Source organism: Phodopus roborovskii, unplaced genomic scaffold (assembly GCF_943737965.1).
Source record: "Phodopus roborovskii unplaced genomic scaffold, PHOROB, whole genome shotgun sequence".
In the NCBI taxonomy this organism is placed as follows: Eukaryota; Metazoa; Chordata; class Mammalia; order Rodentia; family Cricetidae; genus Phodopus; species Phodopus roborovskii.
Genome location: NW_026126444.1, coordinates 2,416,385 through 2,440,457, shown reverse-complemented (window position 1 = coordinate 2,440,457; position 24,073 = coordinate 2,416,385). Strand labels below are relative to the sequence as shown.

At 43.5% G+C, this 24,073-nt stretch overlaps 1 protein-coding gene across 5 annotated transcripts in view; it reads right to left on the bottom strand.

Moving 5' to 3' along the window:
- Palm2akap2 (PALM2 and AKAP2 fusion) overlaps nucleotides 1-24,073 on the bottom strand; it is a 452,528-nt gene that overhangs the window by 233,312 nt on the left and 195,143 nt on the right. For all 5 annotated transcript variants that reach the window (XM_051187834.1, XM_051187835.1, XM_051187833.1 and 2 more), the window contains exon 3: nucleotides 7,145-7,225. In XM_051187834.1, the coding sequence (XP_051043791.1) occupies nucleotides 7,145-7,225 (81 nt within the window). The remainder of the gene's footprint in view (nucleotides 1-7,144; nucleotides 7,226-24,073) is intronic.

Genomic DNA, 24,073 nt, shown 5'->3' with positions numbered 1-24,073 from the left:
AGCACTGTTGGCCAATAGGAAAGCAAGATAGGCAGGACTAGGAGACAAGGAGGATTTGAGGAAGTAGTAAGGAGGAGTCAACATGGATAGACTGGAGAGACCAGACACCGGCCCCACTCCCTGGTAAGATGAGACCACATAAAAATACTTAGATTAATAGAAATGGGTTAATCATTAAGACAGAGCTAGCTGATAAGAAACTAGTAACTAACCAACAACATTATATCTAATACAGCATCTCTCTGTGTATTATTTGGGGCTGGTGCCACGGTGGGTCCAGACCAGCAGGAAAACTTATTCCTTATAATTGTTCTTCTAGAGGACCTGGGTTCAATCTCCAGCTCCTACATGGTAGCTAACAACCACCTGCAACTCAAGTTCTAGGGGATCTGACTCCCTCCTCTGATATCCTTAGACATGAGTTGTGCATGTAGTACACCTGCATTCATGTAGGCAAAGCACTATGCAAATATAATAAAATAAAAGCCAACTTACAGCACTCAACTTGTTTTCTAATGCAAACTTAAAGATGTGCATTTTCTCACATTTGGGCGATTGCTGCATAACTAAAGTAACTGGAGATAAGATTCTTTCCCTACCTGTCCTGGTCAGCTCTAACTGTCAACTCAACGTAGCCTGGCATCACCTAAGATGAGAGTCTCTCTTGAGGAACTGTCCACTGTGGGTGACTGATACTATTTCATGGACAGGTGGTGCTGGGCTGTATAAAAAGGATAGCCAACCACAATCCTGAGAACAAGCCAGCAAGCAATTTCCTCCATGAGTTCTGCTTCAAGTTCCTGCTTGAGTTCCTGCCCTGACTTCTCTCCAGGGCTGTGCCCTGGAAGGGTAATCAAAATAAATCTTATGGTGATTTGGGTTTTTTTTTTTTATTGGCAACAGGAAAGGATGTTAGAACACCAAATCAGTTTAAGGTTACCCAAGAGTCACAAAGGGGGAGGCTGAATGTATAGACAATGGTAAAGTGTGCACTTAATACGCCTGAAGCTCTGGGTTTTGTCTCCATCACCTAAAAGCACCAGTAAGATTTACAAACTCAGTTAGGCAACTGCACTTCTCTCTCACATGGGTAACTATTCTCCATCGTCTCCAGTGATGGGTTCCACACTGATGTCACCCTACCCTCATCCTTGAGTCTCTCACTGTCAGGTGGTGAATCTTCTGTCCATCACAAGGCTAACAAAGGAAGTTGCTGTTGGTCATAGCAAGTAACTGCTGAAACAACAAATTACTCAAAAGCAAAGCTCACACACACTGCACATTAGCAAATACCTAATTGTAGGCTAACAAAGCAAAGAAAGACTTGAAGATGGTCTGCCTAAATCATTTTCTTTTACAGCTAAGGTCACTGACAGGAAGCAACATGAAGAAGAGTCTGGAGCGGGATGGAACATGAAAGATGGGTTAGGATGAGCAAAGCATCTCTGTCTCCTCTCTGTCTTCCCCTCACTGCCTCTCTTCCCTCATCATGTTTAGAAAGTCATACTTAGCAACCTTTTCATTTTATAAAGGAGTTTATAGACTCCCTTGTCTTCATACTATTCAAATATTCTCCTGTGTTTCATGAGTTTATCCTTTACTGTAGATCATTCATCCATCCATCTGTAATCTGACTAAAGTTATCATTGGCTGCATTTGTGGGTGATGGTTAGACTGTGGATAACTTTACTTTTCTAAAAAAAAAAAAAAAAAAAAAAAAAAAAAAAAAAAAAAGGTGGCTTAAGACCTCAGGTAAGGAAATAGCTATTTTTGTACTTTTCCACATTTTTTTTTTTGCGTGTATATGTGGTATGCACATGTATATACACATTTTTGCCTGCAGGTAGGCATGCATGCACTTGTATATACCCAAGTTGAGGCCTGAGGTTGATGTCAAGAATCATGCCTAATTGCTCTTTCCACCTGACCCACAGAAGCAGGAACTAATTAATCAAACTCAGAGCTTGCCAATACAGCTGGTCTTGCTAGCCAACTTTCTCTGCGGAATCCCATCTTGGCCTTTCAAGGCTGGAACCGCAGGCATTTACACAGGTTTCTGGGGATCCAAATTCAGGTATGATGCCTGCGTAGAAAGCACTTTCCCCACTGAGCAGTGTCCCCAGCCCGGTATGCTTTGACTCACGCACTCTTCCATATCCTGTCCCTCACCCCTTCTCCTAACCTGTCAGTCTTTTCCTGTCCTCCTTGTTATGCCTAATAAGATATTATTTTGATCTGCAGGGAGAAGTAAACCCAAAACTTCTAATGAAAGAGATAGTTTCACCCTTCACTCAAATTCTGGTTATAGTACAGAGACGTGATAGGAAAAGCTTGGTAGCAAGTGCCTTCACCACTGGTCCAGGATGTTTAAATTTTTAACATTGGAGTTTTATACATACAAATAGCCAATAAAAATCTGAATTAGTGTTAAAAAGTAAAAAAATTCCTTACTATCTTTGCAACAAAGCTCCTGATACCTTAGGAGCTGTTCAACAAATGACCTTAATTAGTTGACAATAAATATTCTTGGCTACAATTTAGCATGTGCGCTCTCTCTCTCTCTGTCTCTCTGTCTCTGTCTCTGTCCTTTCTCTCTCTTTCTCATATTGTTTTCCCTAGAGGAAAGGTATGGTCTTTAAAATATAATGACTTTTACATCCCAGGAGAGAAGAAAACTCTTGTCAGAATTGCCCACCCCTGAATAAGTATTGAAGATGTGATACACATTGAAGATATGACATTAGCAATTTGTTCCTGACAGTGCTGACAAACACTTCATAAGTGTGGCACCCTCAAAGGAATGCATATTGTGATACACATAGAACATGTACTCTACCCTAGGACTTTGAAAAGACTAATAAAATAGACAAATCTCTAGCCATTCAACCAAAGGGCAAAAGAGGAATATTAAGTTCAATCTATGCTGGTGTAAGACATTAGCTGATTTATTATTTTTAATTCACACTATCACAAGTCATATTATATAAAAAATAAAAATAAATCATTGTTCCCATAGATTAGAAACCAAAAACATTTTTTCAAAAGAATAATAATGATGGCTCTTGTGTCATGAAATATTACACTATATTAACACAACTATAGGGAATAGACGAGAATGGTACCAGCCTAGGAGTGAACAGATAAATGGGATAAAGAGGACCACAAGGTGTGGACGTGGGTATAAGGGTGAAATATGCATGTAATAAAGATGACATTTAAATCAATGAGTGGAAGGATGAATTAATAAATCATGTTGATGGCTCACTGTGAGTAAAAATATAAAGCTTTCTTCTCACCTCATACCTTATTGGAAAATAAATTCTAGATAAATTAAGACTACTGAAGTATAGGCAAGCTTGTGGGCAAACATTGGAGATGAAAATCTTCCCAGGTATGATTAAAAAAAAAAAACAATTAACGTAATGTCAGATAAGATTTCAAAAAAAATTTAAAATTTTGGCTTGAGAATTTGAAAGAGCCCACATATAAAATTTTTTAAAAGGAGAATTTGGATACATGTGTCAATATAAATCAATTTCACACCAAGGCTGATGAAACCTATGACAAGGACTACCCATCTTAATCTACAGAAATATATTGAGGTTATAGAAATCATATACCATGGAGGGGGTAAATATCTGGATGGTAAGTGTTCAGTTGATTTTTTTATGATGATCTTATTTGTTTTTGAAATGATGATATAATTCTTCATTTTATAAATAAGCAAATCTAATATAGCATCAAAATTGCTTCCTGGTCTGATTACTGAGTATTTCCTGGGGATTCTTACATAAAAATGTTAGTTATTAACTGAAGATGAGCATCTCAGACACAGCATCTCAAGGCTTCCAGTCACAGGCAGAGCAGGCAGGGTCTTAGCATTTCATACTCTAGTCATCAGTCTCATTACAGAATTGCCCACGGTTGCCATATGAAGTCATGGTACTCTATTCTGTGGCATTACCATGCACTCCTAAATGTCGCCATGAGTAAGAATATTCAGCAAACATTCCCCTGCTCAAACCACTGCCTTGCTTTCTATTTATTTGTTTTGACAGGAGACCAGTAGCTCTGCCTAAATAATTCATATCTCAGTGCATGACAATAACCATCCATAATCCATTTGATATGTGAATATATGTGACTACAGATATGAGAGGCATACAAAGAACATCAAAATTGTATCACAGTAGATATGAAACCTAGCCTTAATGCCTTTCTAATTTGGCTTTGCACAGAGAATATTTATTTTCTCCAAGAATGTCTGGGATTTTGTTAATTAGTGAACTAAATGTCAATTGCTGACATCTTTCCTAATATTTACTACTTTACAAAACCTATAGTAATCATGTTGACATGTCTCCACATGGTTCAAATCTTCTGTATCCCATAAAAATATTCTGAGAGTAAAACAGCCAGTGGTGACAGCAATTGGCACCTGTCTAGCAAATCATCTGAAAGGACCCATCCATTCAAAGAGAACAGTGTCCTGAGAAGAGCCTTGTCCATGGAAACAGACAGCCCGGGGGCGGGGGGGGGGGGATCAACTTAGAAGCCCCAACTTAACAGACTATGTGCCTCTGAGCAAATCCCTTGCCACCATGAGCTTTTGCAGACTGTGAGATGAGGAGAGTGGCATCTATCTTGTGATGACTATTGAGAGTTTATATTTAAAATCCCAGGCACATGCTAGGTACTTCAAAGAAATGGTGCGAATTACTGAGTGGACAGGAGGATGTGGAGGCTCCTGGCATTTGGGAGGAGCCTAGTGGCTCTCTTCTGAGAAGCTCACACGGGAAAGAGTACAACCTCAGCGCATTTTCCTCCGCCTAGGCAGTGACCACCAAGCTGGAAACTGACTGATGGTAGGAAAGATGACTCACTACTCAGTTCAGCCAACAGTCACTTCATTTAAAGTGGAACACACTCCCTTCTTTTGGTGGCTGAAGTGATTCTGTTCCCCAGTCAGGCACCCTCTTCCTTCTGTGGAAGTCAGCCCTCTACTTTAGGAGGGCTGTGTTCAGGACGAAGGGAGACAGAATCATAGTTGCTTTATGTGAGCACAGTAAGGCCTCTTCTTGTCTTATAAATATTCCTGCTTCCTTAGTTTATACCCCTCTGATGCACACTGGCACCTTTGGAGCTTTGGGTCTTTCCTTTTTAGTTTTCGAGGCAAGTAATTCATCCTCGTTCTACACAAGCCTTCTCCCAAGAGAGGAAAAGACAATGCATTGGTCTCTGCTAACTAAACTACCAATTACCTTCGGCCCATCCCCTATTTGCCAGATTACCACAATGTAAGTGTTGCATGTACACTTGGTAGCCAGATTCAGAAACTGCCCAATGCTCACATGCCAATCCTTTATGGAACCTTAATACTTCTTCGAATAAAATGGAGTTCTATTGCTTTTTTTTTTAAAACTGGATGGGTGGACGGACGGACGGACAGACAGACGAACAGATGGATAGATGGGTGGGAGGGTGGGTGGGTGGGTGGATGGATAAGTGGGTGGGTGGATGGATGGATGGATGGGAAGATGAGAAATGATAGATGGAATATTAACAGACCAGTGTAAGACTATGCTGAACACCAGCAATAAATGAGTCCTTGACATCTTATCCGGCACTCAGAATGATGACAGGGGAGAAGAAAGGAACATGGTCTGTGACATGTTCACCCTCTGAGCTTGAATTAAGGAACACAAAAGTATTGTACTGTGCTGAGGCTGAAAGGAGAGGGACTGTTGGCTGAAGCATCCACTTTTAACAGGAAGTTCTCCTTTTAGCCCATAATTAACCGAGTTCTCTCTTCCACAGGGGGTGAACTGCCTGCACTCTGGGCCAGAGACTCTGCTCTCTCCAGATTGGCCTGTGCAATCTTAGTGTTTGTAAGCTCCACCTCCCTAGAAAGATAGTTCTCATTTTACCTTGGTCCTCCCCCAGGACTGTTGTCAGAAGACAGTGACAGCGTCTGAACACAGTGCATGTCACTACAAGGACAGGCTGGAGATAGAGTGACAGGACAGAGAGAAATGGACAATCAGCGCCATGCTGCCTTTCTTCCTCTGGAACACGTCTCTTGTTAGAGTTCATGGTGAACTCACAAGTACGCTGAGCAGATATAGGTCAGATTGCTCTTTGAAACCATGAGCCAGCTTGCTCAAGATTCTTACTCTGAGGATTCATTTAGCACAACCTGGTTTTCCAAAGAAGGAGACATGCAAGGGTAAAAGGCCCACTTGGTTTCAAAAAGTCCCAATAATGCACACGTGGCAGGACACCTCAAACAGCCCCCTCCCAATCAGTCCTCCAAGATAAGCAATTCTGCACACACAAGGTCATAGCAACCTGAGGCCAGCAGGAGGTTTTTCTTTAAAAAAAAAAAAAAAAAAGCAACAACTCCCATCTGGTCCATGAACATGACCACATTATTATCTGGACATGCAGAAAGCAACATTCAGCCACTGGTGGGGCGATTGTGACAGTGACAGAGCTGTCTCCTCTACTGTAATCAATTACAATGCTTAAGTGCATTATGTTTTAAAGGGGAAAGCTCACTACATTCCCCTTCCTTCTCTCTCTGTAATTAAGGTCCAACAGACACTGAACCAAGTCAAATCATTTGAAAGTCATGTTTGACGAATCGCTTGTTCTAACAGGACATCTCCAACACAGTAAAGTCAAAATAAAATAGATGAACAATCTGAAACATGCAATACTGTCCTTTTATTAGATCACACTGTCTCGTCTCTCCCTCCCCTTCCCACCCCAGCAAGAAAGATTCATTTTCATTTCCAAAAAGTCCATTATGTGATGTGCAGCCTTTGGAGCCTCCGAACAAAATACACAAGGGAAACAACGTGGGACCATGTGGAGAATTCACATCCAGATGATATATATATAGCGTGCTGCACAGTAGCAGTGGTGTCTCATGCCTGTAGAGATCAGAATGCTCTAAGGATGCCTGAATCCGAGAAAAACCACAGGGAAAGCCAAGAGACACTCTCTTGGCTGCGTGGAAAAGGCTGGTTCAGGCTGGTTCAGGCGGTGCTGCACTGTGCTCGCTCCAATGCAGGGCAGGTTCTGCCCGGCTCTGAGAGGTGTGATCTGCAGGCTAATAACGCGCGCTCGCTTGGCTGCTTACCTTAGAATGCTGCAGCAGCAGTACTTGCTCGTCGAGCTGCCTTCTCTTCCCTTCTATTTCTGTCTGCCTCTTTCTTTTTTCCTTGAAAATGAAGAGAGAGAGAGGAGATGCTGTCAGAGTGGGTGGGTGTTGGCTCCAGGAATCCGAAGGCAGGGAGAGGGAGTGGAAATGGTACACATCTGTGCAGACACTTCCAGAGAGGCTGGGCACACACAGCGTCACCTGCTTCACCGTTGCTGGGTGGATTGCAGGCAGCAGCCTTCTCGGAATAGGTCTGCGGTGGGCTCCATGAGAAACAATTTCATTCAGAAGGATGGACACACACACACACACACACACACACACACACACACTTCTCTGTGTTGTGCAGGGCTAATTTGGAGACAAAGAATAAAAAATGTCTCAGTGTTGCTACAAACTGCACATAGGATGAAAAGAAAGGTGGTGGAGCTTTTAGGGTTGAAGTCTTTTCACCCAAATCACATGCATATATAATATAGTGCAATTTTACATTTGGAAGAATAAATCATCTAGCTGGACACACCAAACAATGCAAATGAGAGAGGTGGTTCCTGCTTAGATAAGCCTTGTAGGCAAAGCATTTCATGTGGGTGGGGCTTGCTTGAGGTTAGGGTAAATAAAACACCAAGGATCTGCCAGGGTTCAAGTGCTGTCCCTGCCCATTACTATGTGCCTTTTAAGTAAGTTTTATCCTCTGGGGGTCCTGAATGGAGACTGCCCAAGCCACGTGGCTGAGATGTGTCTTATAAGTGAGATGATCCATACAGAAAGCCCGGAACAATGCTTGGCATGCAGCAAGCATTCATTCACCACTGTCTACTGTTATTTGCTTTGCCACATTCATTTCCAGGAAATGCCTAGAAACACAGTTGAAAGGGATGTATTTCTACCGTAACTCCTCCATTGGAATGCACACTTCACATTTTTTTCTCAATACTTTTCCAGTGCAGACAATAAACAGCATAGGAATGAGACTGACTCATAAAAACAGAGAGGGCCTGCCCTTCCCGTAGCAGACTTGCCAGTGTTTTGCTGCTGAGCTATACAGGGTGTTTTATTGAGACATGCTCAGCAGTGGATCGCTTTCCTGTACTCACAGACATAGGGAGAAACTCGTTAGGGGGGACATATTGGCATTTCACAACATAACAGCCAAACCCTGGGGGGATGCAATGATGCTGACGTCTGGCTGCCACACTTGGTGTTCATGAAAGCTTTGCTTTTAAGTAGTGCCATGTTTCTGGGGGCGTAATCATATTACTGCTATTCAAATCAATGTAATGCATGCAACACATAAACTTCAAGAAATATCAGCTCATAATCTTGAGCCACTGGAATGCAATATCTAAGTAGGGGTAGAATCTCATAACCAAACCAGACCTGGGGTGTTTAGGAACAATTTTCCAAAGGACTCCAATCAATAGCACATAACAGATGCTACAGAGTCCCAAAGTATGCCCCAAAGCCTCGAGTTTCTGACAGTAGAAAGGCAAAGCAGGGCTTAGTAGGAAAAGCCCACCTCCCAGCATCTCTGAGATACTTCACAATAAGGAAGGACCTCCACCTAGGCCCTGAGAATTCTAAAGAGCAAATTTATTAGACCTTATCATTCATTATCATTGCCTATCAAGACATGCAGGAATCCCAAATTTAAATCCAGAACAAGATACAGTATGTTATGTACATAAGACACCCATGTTCTATGTGTCCATCCCAAAACTTTCCTTTGCGTTCCTACCCCTGTACCATTATTTGTATGGAAAATTCTCACTCCTAAGACACCCTCATGTTGACAAACCAGTCCCTGAATGGGAGGATTAGTACCTATTAAACTGACAAGCAAGATGGGCCATCACAGTACGCTGCCACCACAGTATGCCATCCACCTCGGTTCAGAACTAGGCATGAGTCAAATCACAGGTACTCGAGCAGGATGCCATAGAGGAACACACTTTTAGTTCCAGGCACCTGCTTACATGGCCCGCCGAAGACTCAGTCCTGCTTCCCACTTGACTAGCTTTTGTATCCAGATTTCTTCTTTCCTAAACCAAAAGCAAACCAAGAACTCTTGAGACCTTTGGTCTCATCAACCCCATAATTCCATAATCCTGCCGCTGCCTCTGAGCTCCACGTGCCCACACTGAGCCTCCTTCAACAGCTATGGCTGGCAAGTCCAGTGTTCTGTTTCCATGAATACAAGCAGCTGGTGTCTCACTCATCCCCCTCACCCTCTCTTCACATCTGGTCCTTCTGTGTTCATCTCAGCAAGTGGCATCACTCCCTCGAGTCATCCTATATTCACTTTCTTGGAAGATAAGTGTCCTGTGGGCCCCACCCCATTTTCTGTGTGTTTTTCTTCATGCCACCAATGTAGACATTCTACATTAGGACCTTTAGCATACCAGACTTCAATGCTTACACCTAAGATCTATTTGGATTACTGTAGTGATTTCCTTACTGGCCCCCATTAACCAAGTCTCTGTCTATAATTGCTATCAGAGGGATGCTCTTCTTTATTTTTGAGGCAAGGTCTCACCGTGTAGACCAGAGTGTCCTTGAACTCATCATTTTCTGGCCCCTGTCTCCTGAGGGCTAGGATTACAGGCATGTGTCTCTACAGAAGGCCACAGCAATATTCTACTATGGAAATCCAGCCATCCTTAGCCTTTACCTAAAACCCAGACTGTCTATACTGCTATACTGCAAAGACCAGATTCCTCAGCATGGCCTAAAAGGTGGTCCTGTATCCTTCATCTTCACCATAAGGAGCAACCCTCAGTCCATATTCTTCAACCTCAACAAACTCTGCAGCTTCCTGACCTGCTGAGCCAGCACATGTCTTCCTGGTTTTAATCCTTTTGCTTTCTCCAACAATAATGGAGGCCTCTTACTGCTTCATTTGACAAAAACTATTCGCCTTTGAAAGCACAGCTTAAATATCCACCATGCTCTAATGATAGCCTGCTGTTGGCTTTATCTTCTTGACCATCCTTCCTCTGAGGAATGCAGGTGTAAGAGGTACCCATGGAACACCAAACAGGGTTAATCACACACTCCTGCTCATCCTGCCAGTCAGACTTACATAGGAGTTAGCCTGCATAAGTCATATGCCTTTATCTTGGTGATTGGTGTAAGTGATGGCCCAGTGACACAAAGAGAATGGATAAGAGATGTTTCCAAGGATAGACACCAGGTATGAGGACAAGAGGATGAACCCCTTCTTTCCTCTACAACACTGGTGACACTTGTCTGAGTGGCTGTTTTTGCCAGGTTACAAGTTGGGGAAAATGAGGCCAATGCAGAAAGAAGCAGGACAAAGACAGAAAACAGGACACTAAAACATTGTCTGGGCCCCAGATTTACTCAGTCACAAAGCCAGAGCCATCCTTAGAGTCCCTAAATATCAATAATGAAACATCTACCTGTTGCTTAAGCTAGTTCCAGTGACTTGTATGTCACAGCTGGAAGTGTGTTGTCAATACAAAAACCTTGTCTGCTTCCTCCCCCAAGACCTTATCATACTCTCCGTTCTCTTCCTTCTCCATAGGTTGTGAATTTTTCCTTTATTTATGGACATGGTCTTTTTATACAGGCTGACTTTGAACTTGCCATCTTTTACCTCTAGGGATGTGGGCCTTTCTACATTAGTACTTCAAATGCTATATATTCACTTATCAACTTAGAAATTTTCACCCTCTGTAAAACTATGGAGTTCTAGAGGGCAGGGACATTGGCTAAAGCTGAGGACACTGCATGATGAACACATGTGATAGACACCTGCTGAACAGCTCTAAACGAATGAACTGGCCTCTGTGTGTGTTCCCATTTATCCATATCTCTCACTCAGAGGCATTATGAATTTGCACTTGTGATCAATGGCAACAAATATATTATTGAATACACATTAGCCATTAGTCAGTAGAACTGAGTGTCATAATGACGGAAGTATTGATCCATATTGATCACTATTGCTAAGCATATGAGAAAAGGGTTGAAAAAGCTAATCAGGGAAAGAAAACAGAGAAAGTAGAAGTAATAATTGCAGGGGCAAGCCTAATGGACAATGGTAACAACCATTGGAAGGGTCAGTGCTCCCCAGGAGACATCTGGAACGAAATGAACTCAATCCATTAGGAAGATTTCCAGGTGCTCCCACTGTCTGGGAAGCCTCACAAGCCATGCCCATTGTCTTTCTGTTAAGCATATGCTTCCCTAGCAGGTATTTTCTGGAAGTATTGCAACATTATAAATACTGCAAATTCTTGATGTAGAAAGGGATATTTGCTAGAGTGCAGCATACATAGTGAGTCTTGTGGGAAGTCGTAGTAGAGGGACTTAGGGAAGCCTCTCTATGCCTTGCTGCAACTTAAGTCTCCTTACCACTCCTGATGCATGTGATGCTGTCTGGGCACTGCAAAGGGCATGGTGGTAGCCAGAGGCTCTGGAGGTCTGTTACTACTTAACAAAAACTTTTCAATAGCATTGCCATAGTGACCCTGTGGATTGATCCAAGGGTTGGCTAAACTGAGCTCAGGAGGAACAGGAAGAGGCAGGGAGAGGCAGGGAGAAGCGAGGAGGGCCAGGGAGAGGCTGAGTTGGGAGAGTTGCAAGGACCAGATACACCATATCCTTTTCTGAAGTCCTGCCTATCCTGACTTAGGTAACACACAGCATCCCAGGGCCTAGCAATAGGAAGAAGCTAGAAGATCTATGCAAGGCACTGTTTCTATCTAGAGATTCCAAAAGAAGAAATATATAAATGGTGAAAAGAAAAATATATCAAGAAAAAAAAAAAAGTATAGATGGGAAATGTAGTTTCTTCCTCTGATCGTTCAAGGAATCCTGCTTTAACTCCAGCATTGGTGAACTAAAGGGGATTTTGTGTCCCTCGCCCCTCACAGAACCAGTAGCTCTGACTTTCTGCCAGCTTGTTCCCAGGGTTTTTGCAACCCAGAACAGAGAAAGAGGCATAGTACTGAAAACTGCAAGGGACAGTTTTAAATAGCTTCCCTTTGGAAAGGGGATGGGGGTGGAAGAGGCTCCACATGGGAGGGGAGAGGGATGAAAAAGCAAAGGACAGGAAGGACTTGAAGACAGATTGGTGTCCGAGTATGACACAGAGGTGGGCAGGGGCACAGTGCAGAGGCCGAGTGTTCGCTCACCTGGCATGCTGAGGCCCTAGGTTCAAGCCCAGCACCGCAAACAAGTACAAAATAAAGAGGCTGAGATGAAAGATTTGGGAAAGAGTCTCAAGCTGCTGTTTTGTGGCTGATGAAAATCATCTCTATGGCTGTTCCCCCAAGAGTCCAACCAGAGAGCTGGGATTACCCTGTCAACTAGACTGTATTTCCTTTTTTATTTACATTTTAAAAATACTAACCACAGTTCTCCCTCCCTCACCCCCTCCTGTTCCCCCCCCCCACATCTCCCCCTTCCCCTATCCCTCATCCATTTCCTCCCATCCACACCTTAGAGGTGTGGGGAGTCAACAAAGTTTGGTGTATCAGATTGAGGCAGGACCAAGCCCCATTCCACCCCCTAACCCCCCTCTCCATCAAGGCTGAGCAAAGTATCTCACTATAGGGAATTGGCTCCAAAAAGCCAGTTTATGCACCCAGGATAGGTCCTGGTCCCACTGCCAGGGGTCTCCAAAAAGATCAGGCTACATAACTGTCACCCACATTCAGAGGGTTCCATAGTCCGTGAGTTCCTAATAGCTTGGGTGAGCTGTCTCTGTGGTTTTCCTCATCATGATCTCGACCCTCCTTATTCATATGACCCCTGCACCCTCTCTTCAACTGAACTCCAGGAGCTCAGCCCAGTGGTTGGCTGAGGGTCACTGCATCTGCTTCCATCAGTTACTGGATGTAGGTTCTATGATGACAGCTGGGGTAGTCACTAATCTAATTAAAGGGGAAGGCCTGTTCAGACACCCTCTCCATTATTGCTAGGAGTCTTAGCTGGGGCTACACCATATTTTTGTGTGATTTTAAAATCTGACTGGATCACCAGGGTGCCCAGGTTTTATATAGGTTATACTGAGACATACAATATCCCTTGAAAGTTAAATTGTGGAAAATCAACATGCAAATGGGGATTGGGGGAACTTCATCTATTAAAGAGTCAGAATGTCACTGCAGGCATGGTTGCAGTATAATTACCTGTTTAGCACTCTGTTGATGCTATTTGTGTATCTAAGGACAGAGAAGGAGGTTGGGTTCTCTGAAGCAGGGTGACAAAGCACAAAATAGTCAAGGAGGTGCCCACTCAGCCTTGCCCACCTGCCTGTCCAGTTAACAGTAGACGTTGAGCTTGCTTGGCAGCCCTATCGCTATTCAAGTTCAGTTATCTTATCTCACCGCCATTGTACATTAAAACTCACTCTCCAGGCTTGAATGACAAGGTCCCCAATCAAGGCCTTCACTACATTCAGGCTTCTGAAGTAGATGAACACAGAGACCGCTCCTGCTTGTTAGGCCACTGTATGTTCATTAGCTGTGAAATGAGTGAACCTGTTGTCTTACTTACTGTTCTGTTTCTGTGAAGAGACACAATGACCAAGGCAACTCTCATAAAATAAAGCAGTTAACCGAAGGCTTGATTACAGTTTTAGAGGGTTAGTCCGTGAATACCATGGCAGAAAGCAGATAGGCATGGTGCTGAAGCAGTAGCCGAGAGATGTACATCCTGATCTGCAGGCAGCAGGCAGAGCGAGCCTGCTCCCAGTGACATTCCTTCTCCAACAAGAGCCATACCCTTCAACCATTCCCAAACAGTGCCACTAAGTGGGGACCAAGCCTACGGGGGCCACTCTGATTAAAGCCACCACATCAGTATTTAAATCTGTAAATGGGTACATTGAAAACCAAGGTAGTATGTGTACTTTTGGATATCACAAAAAATAAGGAACAGAAAGAAATTGGAAAGTGTTTAAATGGTAACCTTAAAAAGTATTAGCCAAGGTCGAAGAGAGCTCATTCAGTAAAGTGCTTGTCTTGTAAGCACGAGGACCTCAGTTTACTCTCCAGGCACCTACAGTTTGCATTAAAAAGCAAATTTCACCAGTGGTGGCACACACCTCTAAGCTCTTGAAAGCCAGCCTGGTCTACAGTGAGTTCCAGAAGAACCAGCACTGTTACACAGAGAAACCCTGTTTCAAAAACCAAAAACCAAAACAACAAAACAAACCAACAGATTCCATCACTGAGGCAGAAACAGGTAGATACTTGGGGCTCACCGGCCAGGTAGCATAGCTGAGCCTTCTTGACAAGTTCTAGGCTAGTGTGAGACCCTATTCCCCACTGCTCCCCAACAGAAGGTGGGCAGATATTGAAGAACAGCAGCAGAGCCTGTTCCCTGCCCCCTCCCTCCCCACACAGCCACAAATATGCATGCACACATTACCATGTATAGTCATGCTCACCCAACACAGAGGGAGGTGCTTAGCCAAAAGAACAAGTAGATCTTCTATCATCAAAATTACTGCCTCACCAGACACCCATTCAACTTACAGCATCTTCACATGGCAAGGAAAATTCTACAACTCTACCCATTTCCTACGGCTTAGTTTAGACTGGCATTTCCATTTATATAACTTTTCTTTTATGCAATCAATTCTCACCTCTAGTTGTTATCTGTGGTAAAACGAGGGATTTTTTTTTTCTTGTGACAAATTATAAGGTCAAGAAAAGACTTTGAAAGAGACAAAAAAAAATATACACTAATTGGTTCAAACTTTAAAACTGGCCTTTGGAAGGGAACTTGAGAAAAATCATGAGGGGTTACATACAATACTGTGATGCTGAACTATTAACGTATGTAGCTTATTAATGCCAAACCAAATGCAAGCCACAGCAATTTAGCTTCAAATTGTTTATGGGCACTTTGTTGCAAACACACACAGACAGACATACACACTGAAATAAATATTTAAATAAATATACAATTAAAGTACCCAAGAGAGAATGTGTGCAGACTTACGCAAAAACTGTCTCCTTTTATTCAAGTTACTTGAACATGTACAAATTTTGGTATTCAGGGAGATCCTGGGATATCAAGGGACAAGCATAATAATAATAGTAATAGCAGAGCAGTAGTGGCACATGCCTTTAATCCTAGCACTTGGGAGGCAGACGCAGGAAGATCTCTGTGAGTTTGACACCAGTGTGGTCTACAAGAATTAGTTCCAGGACAGGCTCCAAAGCTACACAGGGAAACCTTATCTCAAAAAAAACAAAACAAAACAAAACAAAACAAAAAAGCAGCAGAATTTATTAAGTGTCAGGCATTTTTGCAAGGATGGCTCTTCAGCTCTTTATAGAGCACTCAGAAGAGCCTGAGACATACATCTTTAGTTGCCTCAATTTTATTAATGAACACAACCAAGCTTGGTGAATGTGAGAAGTGCCCAAAGTCATGAGAGACAAGTGGTGGCCAAATGAATTTGAAATGAAGTCAGTCTGGCCCTAGAACACTGCCCAGAGTGACTACCAGCCCACCTATAATAATACACACCACTTGGACATTTCCACTTGTGGATGCAAACACCTTCCAGAGCAAATGAGGTATTGGCGCATTTTCTTTTTAAATGTAGACTCCACCCACCCCTGAAAAAGGAGGCTTTGTATAAAATTGTAAGGTTTTGCCAGTGTTAAACACAAAAGGTCAAAGCTGTATTGGAACCATCAGCAATATCTGGTGGACTACAAAATGGTAGACACTTTCAAGGGAACTATGGCCTAATAAATAGAGCTAATGTAAAATATTTCTATTCCATTAGAATGTTCCTTTGTCAACGGAGGGTCATAGATTCACTAAGAATGGAAGAGACTCTGGGACCACTGAATATTAGAATATGTCTCCCTAAACTCAGATGTCTGGATGAAAAGACAGGGCATTCTACAAGCTGGCTGTCTTGTCTCAAGAAGATGGGCAAGGCCCGGAGGAAAAGCCTTGAAACGGAGCTCCTGGACACTTCATGGACCTCTTAACAAGCAGCATCCATCCAATATCAGAGCTGCAGACCATGGGACAGCTCAGGGCTTAGGGCACACCTAAAGACAATTGTCATGGTAGGATAGGAAACTTAAAATAGGGTGTATGAAAAAATGAGCGAGACCACTATACATCCAGAAAATGTGAACACTCAGAAGCCAGCATGAATCCAGAGACATCTGTGCCTTTTCTACAGCTGATCTTAGCCCAGAGGCAGGGATCATCGCCTGTTTTGACCTTGCCCGACTGTGCTTCTGTTTGTTTCTTAGATGCATTTACTGATTATCTGATTAATCTTTATTATTCGTAAACACTTTAATGCAGAAAAGTATTAAGTACAATCACTCAGAATATTCCCCACCCAGATAAGTACTTGCCAGCATTAGAAAATATAAATATCATCGATACATGGACTAGCATACAATGAAAAATTCCTACAATTCATACAAATAAAATTAAGCCAACTGTTGCTTCCCCTCTCATCACACCATCCCCATTCATCTGTTTCTTTCTTTCTTTCTTTCTTTCTTTTTTTTTTCCTTTTTCCTTTTTTGGTTTTTCAAGACATGGTTTCTCTGTGTAGCTTCAGAGCCTGTCCTGGAGCTCAATCTGTAGACCAGGCTAGCTTTGAACTCTCAGAGATCCACCCGCCTCTGCCTCCCAAGTACTGGGATTAAAGGCAGGAGCCATCACCACCTGGCTGTTTAGCTGACTCTTTAGGCAACAATTCCTATTAGTTTTTGTGACTCCTACTAGAAAAGAAAAATGAATACCCCACCATGCTAGAGTACCCCAACAAGCACCACAGTTAGTAAGTCCTTTATAGATAGCATCCATGACCTGCTCTCTGCAGCATGCTGTCTCCACCATGCTCTGTTCACTGGTTTCTCTCTGCCAGCACTATTATAGCGTGCACCTTGTTCTTTGAACTCTGACATGGCACCTCAAAGATGGATCTTAATTGATCCCACCAGCCAACTGCTGACTCATTATTTAGTTCTCCGTATTTTGTTTGTCATCATGAGTAGACACTCACTGAACTGACCGTCCTCCATGCACATCTTAGTTGTACTTGTGTGATGGCATCCACAGGATACAATCCAAACACCGAGACTAAGCCAAGAGATGTGAACACTTAAAACCTTAATAGGGACAAACTGCCCTCCCTCAAAATTCATTTTCTATGTTTTAAATTATATAATTCTAACAGGAGTTAAAACTCACTCAACTAATACATTTTGCCAGTTTTTGCCCTTTTAGTCATTTTGGGGGGAACCCTAGGGATTTTAAATGAAAGAAAGTACCTGCCACTTGATTAATAATTGCTATAGTCTCAAAACATGTGCTGGTAATTAGTTCTTCTCATAGATCTGTATCTTTTCTTGTTAAAAAAATTTAAAAACATGACTAGAGCTTGGTGTGGTGACTTACTCACTCACTTGTACTCAGAGCACTGCGGAAACAGGCAGGGCTGCTTTGTTGGAGGCCAGCCTGGGCTACATAGTGAGACTCCACCTCAACAAAGAAACAACGGCTCGCAACTTTGTACATGGATAGCTAGGGTGACCCCACTGAGATTCCCAAAGAACTCAGATTGGCTTCTGGGCCTTGAACTATTTTTTTGTTTGTTTTGTTTTGTTATATTTTTCTGAAACAGGGTTTCTCTGCGGCTTTGGAGCCTGTCCTGGAACTAGCTCTTGTAGACCAGGCTGGTCACAGAGATCCCCCTGCTTCTGCTTCCCAAGTGCTGGGATTAAAGACATGTGCCACCACCACCTGGCTTGGGCCTTGAACCATTAATATCAGAATGGTCTGATAAAATACTGATCTCTCTGTCATTTCTGAACTCCATAGTGCAAAAGAATACATTCCAAGCACTGCAATGATTTCTAGATGGGCTCGAGCAATGAAAAAACTGAAAGCACAAGAACACGCCATGAGGGTTTGGGTTTAGTGTAGAAAAAGACTTTTAAAGGTCATATGAAGAAACCCACAACATATGAAATTGGTGAAGCTTATTATGGAAAATTTAAGCTGCTCTTCAATGGTGCCAATGAATCACACTAGCTCAAAGGCAGGTGTTAGCTATGGAAGACACTTGCAGTATGAGCCCAATGGTTAAGAGTTTAGTAAACAAAGAATTGGTTATAACTCAATATGATTTATAAGGAAAATAGAAACACATTGGCATGGGAAAAGTAAGGTATAGGGAAATGTGCAACATTTTTAATAGCCACTAAAATGTCATTTTTCATTTATAAAATGGATGCTCTCCTTGGGGTTAGTGTGGGGACAATGACCCCCCCCCCTTCCCTCACATTTTTAAAGATATGTTTATTTTATTTTATGTGTATAACTGATTTGCTTGCATGTGTGTATGGATACATCGAGTGCCCCTTACCCTTGGAGGGCAGAAGAAGGCATTGGATGTCTTGGAACTGCAGTTCTGGGTGGCCTTAAGCCATCAGATGCTGGCACTTGAACCCAGGTCCTCTGTGAGAGTGACAAATGCTCCTGACTGCTGAGATGTCTCTTCAGCCCCTCTTCCCCCAATTTATACTATTTATTTATTTATTTATTTGGGGTGTGTGTGTGTGTTTTAATGTGTGCTTGTGTGAGTGTGTGTGGGCACACTAGTGCCACGGCATGTGTGTGGAGCTCAGAGGACAAGATGTGGGAATCAGTTCTCTGCTACCATCATCTGGATTCTGGAGATCAAACTCAGGGTCAGTGGGAAATGCTTTCCCACTGAGCCACCTCACCAGCAGCTCTCACCCTCTCTGTAATCTGACAGACTGATAGATAGCAGCCAGCCCTACAGAGCTTGTCTCCTGAAGCATTTATTTAATTTGTTCGCTGTCAGTTCCTGTCAATAAGTCAACAAGAGGCACGCTCGAATAATAAAGAGCATGTCTGTCTGTCTGTCTGTCTGTCTCACTTATGGCTTAACTCTCATGCCTGGAACCAAGTCAAACATAACATATGCCTAAATAAGAATTTCTTGATGAATCATTTAAAAACAAATGAAATTCAGCCATTAAAACATCGATTTTTAAAAACTGGTAAAGAGTAATGTTTTCAATATGAGAATATCACTCTTTTGGGAGACTGGAGACAAACTCAGGGCCTCGTGTATACACAGTGAGTGTTCTATCCCTGAACTATCCTGAAAACCCAAAGGAGGAGGAGAGAGGGGGAGGGGAAAGATCAGAGACCAAGGGGAGAGGAGAAAAGAGAGGAGGGGTTGGGGGCCAAGGGGAGAATTGAATACCGCTTAGTCCGGTTTAAAAAGCAGAGTCTGACTCCAGGTTTATTGCATCTTCGTTCGTTTTCCCCACTTTACAGCTAAAGCTGACTCATCTCTTGCCTCAGCTTTTGTCACTGGAATGACAAGCTGACGTGGGGGGTGGGGAGGTGGGGGGGTTCTCTGTCACTTAGATCTTCTGTCCTTCACACAATAGCAGTGGGGCTCAGGTTTGGGCTTATCCAGGAACAGAGTCAGCTCTACCTGAGCCCAGGTAACTAGAGATCTATCCTGTGGGGGGGGGGGGAGTATGCAGGGAAAGGTGGGAATCCACATCAAGGCTGGCTCAAAATGAAGAGAAACTTGCTATCTGCTGCCTCTCCTTTCCCCAAATGTCTGCTTCCCTCTGGGGCAAGATTCAAGAAGCTGACTACTAGAGCCATGGAGGGGGTGCCCTGACCCCACTGACGTCTGTTATAACCTGTATGAGCCAGCTTGATGCTACCTTCGTTTGAGCCTATTTCTCCCCACAATATGTAATCCTAAGAAATCGTTAAGGTCACCCAAGGAACATTAAAGAGGAACATTAAACACGCCAGGCTCCAACCTCAGAGATCGGGATCTTACTGGTCTAGTACTGGAGTTCCAATGTCAGCCAAGGTGGAAAGCCCTTGCTGGGCCCGGTATCTTGGCTTGGGTTGTAAACAACTGCTTTGGCTTATGCGGATCTGGGCTCTTTCAATCAACTGAACTGTCAGTCAATGCTGTTAGAAGACTGGCCCTGGTCAGCCACATTTCTATTTTCATGGCTAAGCTTTGGCTTTCTTTGCACTTCAAAGTGTAAGTCCCTGCCCAAGCCTGGTATGGTCTGAGGTCCAGGGACAGGAAGAGCTTGTCTTGGCACTCAGGACCATCAGTGCTGCTTTCTTGTGGCAATATTTCTCATCTTCACCCACTCATGCCTGATTGCCCTTCCCATGAGGCCTCGTCTACCTTTATTTTATATTACTATTTCCCTCCTTCCTTCCTTCTATCTGTCCATCCCTTAAGACAGCAGTTTGAGTAGCCCAGATTGACCTTGAAAACTCTATGTGACCGAGAATAACCTAGAACTTCTGATGCTCTTGCCTCTACTTCCTGACAGCTGGCATTATACTCCTGTACAGCCACCCCCAGTTTGTGAGGTGCAGGAGCCTGAGCCTTATACATGCCAGGCAGGTACTTTACTGGCTAAGCCCCTCAGTAGTTCGATGACTATTTTCTACCCAGGCCAGGGATGATAAACTGTGCCAGAAAGGTCAAGATAAGAGGTAGTTACAGAGCCGTGATGGACATCACCAAGATGGTCCAGCCAAGTCTGGCTTTGGGCTATATGAAAATACTTTTGTGCTTCAAACATTCCCTTATATGCCCCAGTGCCACACTGCATTTCAACATTCATAAAGAGGTCATAAAGAAACTCTATCTTCCGAGATCAGGCACCTTCCACATGACCACCATGAATGGACAACTAATTGGATCATCTGTAGAGCTGAGGTTTGTGACAGAGCCTGTAAGGCCATCCTGGTCAGGGATGAGGATAAGCCATACATTGGACCTGGGAAGATGACAACCTGAAGTCAGGGAGAGCATCCCTTATACCAAGAATCTGCGAGATTAGGTGCTCCCGGGAGGAGGCTACATCAGCAAAACAGGCAAGCACTCTTCTTGTTCTCTCCCTTTCAATAACCTTGACCAGAATTTAATTTCAGGTGCCCAGCCAGTGTGAAGACTGGAAAGCAAATGTTAATATGGAATATTTGATACAGGTCTGGTACAATGAAAAAGTTAAAAAAAATAGTATAAAAAAAGAAATCATAAGCATGGCAGGTGGCAGGCTTCCCCCATCACTACCAAAGTTTTCTTCTTTTCACTTGGTGTGTGTGTGTGTGTGTGTGTGTGTGTGTGTGTGTGTGTGCACGCACGTGCCCATACAAGCATTTCCAGAAAGGGTATTTTAATGCTTTTTGTAGGGGGTGATTTTGTGTTTTGACACAAGAAAGCCATCTAGCTGACAAGAGAAAATGATCACCAGAAAACACACAATGTTATGAAGGGACACCAAACCATAAGAAAGAAGACAACTACTTTTAGATTCTCAGCTGGATGCTGAGGAAGCATGCTTAGGCTCAGTTTGAGAGGTCTGCCTGACTCAAATGTCTAAACTGTCTAAAACATAGGGTCCAGGGCCTCTGGGCCCTGCATTTAACCTTCTAAAGATTCTTGCCTCTAAGAACAGAGTTGAAGGGGCCACAGGTAAAACCTAGGCATTGGGCATTGCATTTTCAGGAAGTAAAGTATTTCAGTGAAAACTGCCCTCCCTTGACCTCCTTGCAAGGACTCTGCGTGATTAACCTCTGCTCTCCAGTTGTAGGTGGGTTGACAAACTTGGTCTGCAAAAGCTCACACAGTAATTATTTCTGGCTTACAGTCTCTGTCACAATCCCTCCACTCAGCAGACAGTCCAATTGGTTGTCCTATCTATGGCGGTGGCACAGAATCAGCAGAAGACATGGGCAACCCAGCGGGCACAATCCCAGGGGGAACAGCATGTCCCACTATAACAAGGCTTCAGATCCCTAGAACCTTTGACAGGGACCTTATTTGAAAAAGGGGTCTTATGCAAATGTAATTATGCCAGGGACCTAGATGTAGAGAACATTATGCAGCCGCCTCCTCAGAGGCCATATTTCTGGTGGAACTGAGTGCCATATGCCTGTTACATCATCAGCCACAGAACACTTGTGCAAAAATAGAAACTGTCCAACAAATGAAATGTTGCTTTGGCCAACATTCAAACAGGGACAGTCAATTGAGGCAAAGAAGGCATGGTATTGGATGCATGGCACTCTGTTGGCCCAGACATGATGCTGTCTAGACGAAAACAAATGACCAGCTTTATATATTCCTTAATACTAGCAGAAAGCAGGAAGTGGAGAGGATGCCTAAGGAAGGCTCTGAGTATTGGCTGCACCTGGGATTGTCATATGCTAGTGTAACTGTGTCTCATGTCACCATGGGAAGGTTTTACTATCCTACTTTGCAGATGAAAGAACTAAGGCTCAGAAATACTGACCACATAGAGGCAGAAGGGAGTAGGATTATTTTTATTTGCCACAGTTTTATCGGGTCCTATTTATTCCCCAAAGCCAAGGTTTTAGTGACAAAGAATGACCAGTCCTTGGCCAGTTAAGTGGACTTGTTCAAGATCCACAGGAACCCAGAGACACCTTGTGTGATGCAAAGCCTCTGTTAAGTTAGCAGCTCTACCTTAGAATTTGCCTGAGGAGCAACCATTATGCCAACCTGCTGCCTCCCTTCCTCTGGAGCAACTGTTCTCAACCTGTGGGTCATGCCCTTTGGGTATCGAAGACCCTTTCACAGGGGTCGCATATCAGGTATCCTGCATATCAGATATTTACATTATGACTCATAACAGTAGCAAAATTACAAGTATGAAGTAGCAATGAAAATGATTTTATGGTTGGGGTCACCCCCAACAACAAGAGGAACTATATTAAAGGGTCTCCGCATTAGGAAGGTTGAGAACCACTGCTCTAAGAGTTAAGGCCCTATTACCATACTCCTTAGTCTTTCTTTTCATTTTTATATGTGTATTACAGTGTGCACATGTGTGGTTATGTATGTTTTGCATGTATGTGGGCACATGTGTAGGTGCAAGTACATGTTCACGGCTGACGTCAGGAATCACCCTCAATAGCTATTCCACATCCTTTACAGAGCAATCTCTCAGTCACACCCTGAGATCACCGACACAGCTAGTCTTGCTAGTAGCTTGCTCTGATGACCCATCTGTCCGTGTTGATGCTGGAATTACAGGCAGCTAGTATGCTCACCTGACATTTAGTGGGTTCTGGGGATCTAACCTCCAGTTCTCCTGCTTGTGGGACAAACACTGTAACCACCAAACTGTCTCCCCAGCCCCAGGTCTCTTGATGCTTTGAGGTTCCCTCCCAGCCTGAATCTGGGCTTCATTCCAGAACCCTCTCCATTGTTACTTGGCACCTCCAGTTCCTGCACAGGATCTCAGAGAAATAAGGATGGAGAGGAAGAACCTTCTCTCCTATCGAGTAGCCACTTTTATGTCTTCCTTTTATTCTTCAGTTCACAATTCCAAAGCCACACCATAACTACTCCACCTAAAGCCTCTATCTTCCACGTGTATTTCCCACCTTGGTGTTTCTCACTTCTAAAATGATCTCTCTTTACTCATTTGCTGCTTTTCAAGTCCATCGTCTCTCATTATGAGGAAACATTCCTGAGTCGGGGTGGACTTCTGGGATGCTATGCTCTCTATTCTCACTAAGGGGTCTGATGCATGGTAGGTACTCACTTAACAAATTAGTTGCTTCTGTTTGCAACAAGGGTGCTGAGGTGGGTGGAGCTCTTCCCAAGGTTACAGATGGGCTGGGGGGAGCCAGCATTCTGACCCCAGACACCCTTCTGTATTGTTCTAGAAAGCAGGCAGCCTGGCAGCAGGGCTTCTCCCTCTCCTGGTACTGCACAGTAAGAAACACCCAGCACAGGCTGAAGCATGCTGCCCCTGCCCCTGCCTCCTGGAGGTCCTGGCAATTACAGTGAAAAGCACTCCCAGCCCATTAGTCCCGAGA